Source organism: Psammomys obesus, unplaced genomic scaffold (assembly GCF_907164565.1).
Source record: "Psammomys obesus unplaced genomic scaffold, mPsaObe1.curated_primary_1811, whole genome shotgun sequence".
NCBI classification, from domain to species: Eukaryota; Metazoa; Chordata; class Mammalia; order Rodentia; family Muridae; genus Psammomys; species Psammomys obesus.
In genome coordinates this window covers 5365-7029 of record NW_026588916.1, presented here as the reverse complement: position 1 = coordinate 7029, position 1665 = coordinate 5365, and the positions used below count along the sequence as shown (strand labels likewise).

General features: G+C 55.6%; 1 protein-coding gene across 1 annotated transcript in view; it reads right to left on the bottom strand.

The window, feature by feature from the left end:
- Positions 1–758: 758 nt before the first annotated feature.
- Ap1s1 (adaptor related protein complex 1 subunit sigma 1) overlaps positions 759–1665 on the bottom strand; it is a gene marked incomplete at its 3' end in the record, with an annotated part of 5624 nt that continues 4717 nt past the window's right edge. The window contains 1 exon segment of the mRNA XM_055604896.1: positions 759–896. Coding sequence (XP_055460871.1) covers positions 759–896 — 138 coding nt within the window.

Sequence of the window (1665 nt, the reverse complement as noted above, 5' to 3'; positions counted from 1 at the left end):
TGTGTGAGGGCGCGTGAGGGTGTGGGTGAGCGTACGCGCGTGCTGTTAAAGTGAGGGCGGGGAGGAGGCTGCTCCGTGATTACTCATTAATGTGTTTGTCACGTGAGCATCAGGCTCGGAGTTCGGATCCCGAGAACCCCATGAAAGCCCGGCGTGGGGCGTGGAGCTCGGAGGCCGACCAGCCTGGCCGAGGGTGAGGAGAAAACCCAACTCCAACCTCTGGCCTCTGAGTCCACGTGTGTGTACACACACACACACACACACACACACACACACACACACCCGTTACAGACACTTGTAAGCAAAGTAGGGGAATCAGGGCCCTAGCCTCCATCAGAGAGAGAGAGAGACAGGGAGACAGAGACAGAGAGACAGAGACAGAGGGACAGAGAGAGACAGACAGACAGAGAGACAGACAGGGAGACAGAGAGAGCTAGAGACAGAGAGAGCTAGAGACAGAGAGAGCCAGGTGTCTACAAACGTATAAACAGGGAGGAAGAGGCTTATCGGCCACGACCTGCTCTTCAATTCTCTAAACACCGTCTTAGCAACAGGTCACTAACCCAAAGGAGAGCGGGCCGGAGCGAGTGGCTCTCGGGAGGAGGACAGAGCTTGATCGAGGGGACGGGGTACGCCACGGCCTGCCCACTCCTGCCCGGGGCTTCAGGACTAGTTACACAGAGGGCGTGCTGGGGGCCAGATGCCGTGGGGCGGGGCCGGCGGGCGGGGCCCTCCTCCTCCCCGTCGCTGGCTCGTACCTCCTGCAGCAGGTCGGCCTGCTCGATGGCCTTGAGCACACTCTTCTTGGAGGTGTCCTGGACGTCGCCGCCCATCAGAAACTCATCCAGGATGAAGTAGGCTTTCTCAAAGTTGAAGATGATGTCCAGCTCGCACACCTGAGGGGGACAGAGCTCAGGGCCGCAGCGTACCCAGCCTCCCTCCTGCCTCTACCTCCCGATGGATGCTGGGGCCCCGAGCACCTCCATACTGGCTGTATGTAGAGCTCCAGGTGTGCAAGGCGGGCGCTCTACCAGCCGAGCTACACCCTCAGCCCCACAGTGAGTCCCCGCAGCGACGTGTAGGTCCTTCTGGCCCTCATCCCTCATCCTCATCCTTCATCCTCAGTCCTCATCCTCATCCCTCAGTCCTCATCCTTCATCCTCAGTCCTCATCCTCATCCTTCTGGGGGTGGTACATATCTCTTAACTCAGCTTTTCAGAAGCTGAGACAAGACTGCCTCCTACGCCACGGACTGAGTTCAAGGTCACTTGGCAACTTTGTGAGACCCTGTCTCTAAACAAAAAGTGAACAAGGGGCTAGGGACACAGCTCAGCGGTCAAGCACAGAGCAGCCTGATGCCAAGGCGGAATCCCTAATATCACAAGCCAAATCAATTCATCAATGAACCAACCAACCAGCCAGCCAACCAGCCAGTCATCGACCAACCAACCAACCAACCAACCAATGAACCAATCAACCAACTAATCAATCAATGAACCAATCAACCAACCAACCAACCAATTAATCAATCATCGACCAACCAACCAAATCAATCCATCAACCAACCAATCAATGAACCAACCAATCAAGCAATCATCGACCAACCAACCAAATCAATCCAACAACCAACCAACCAACCAATCATCAACCAACCAAATCAATCCA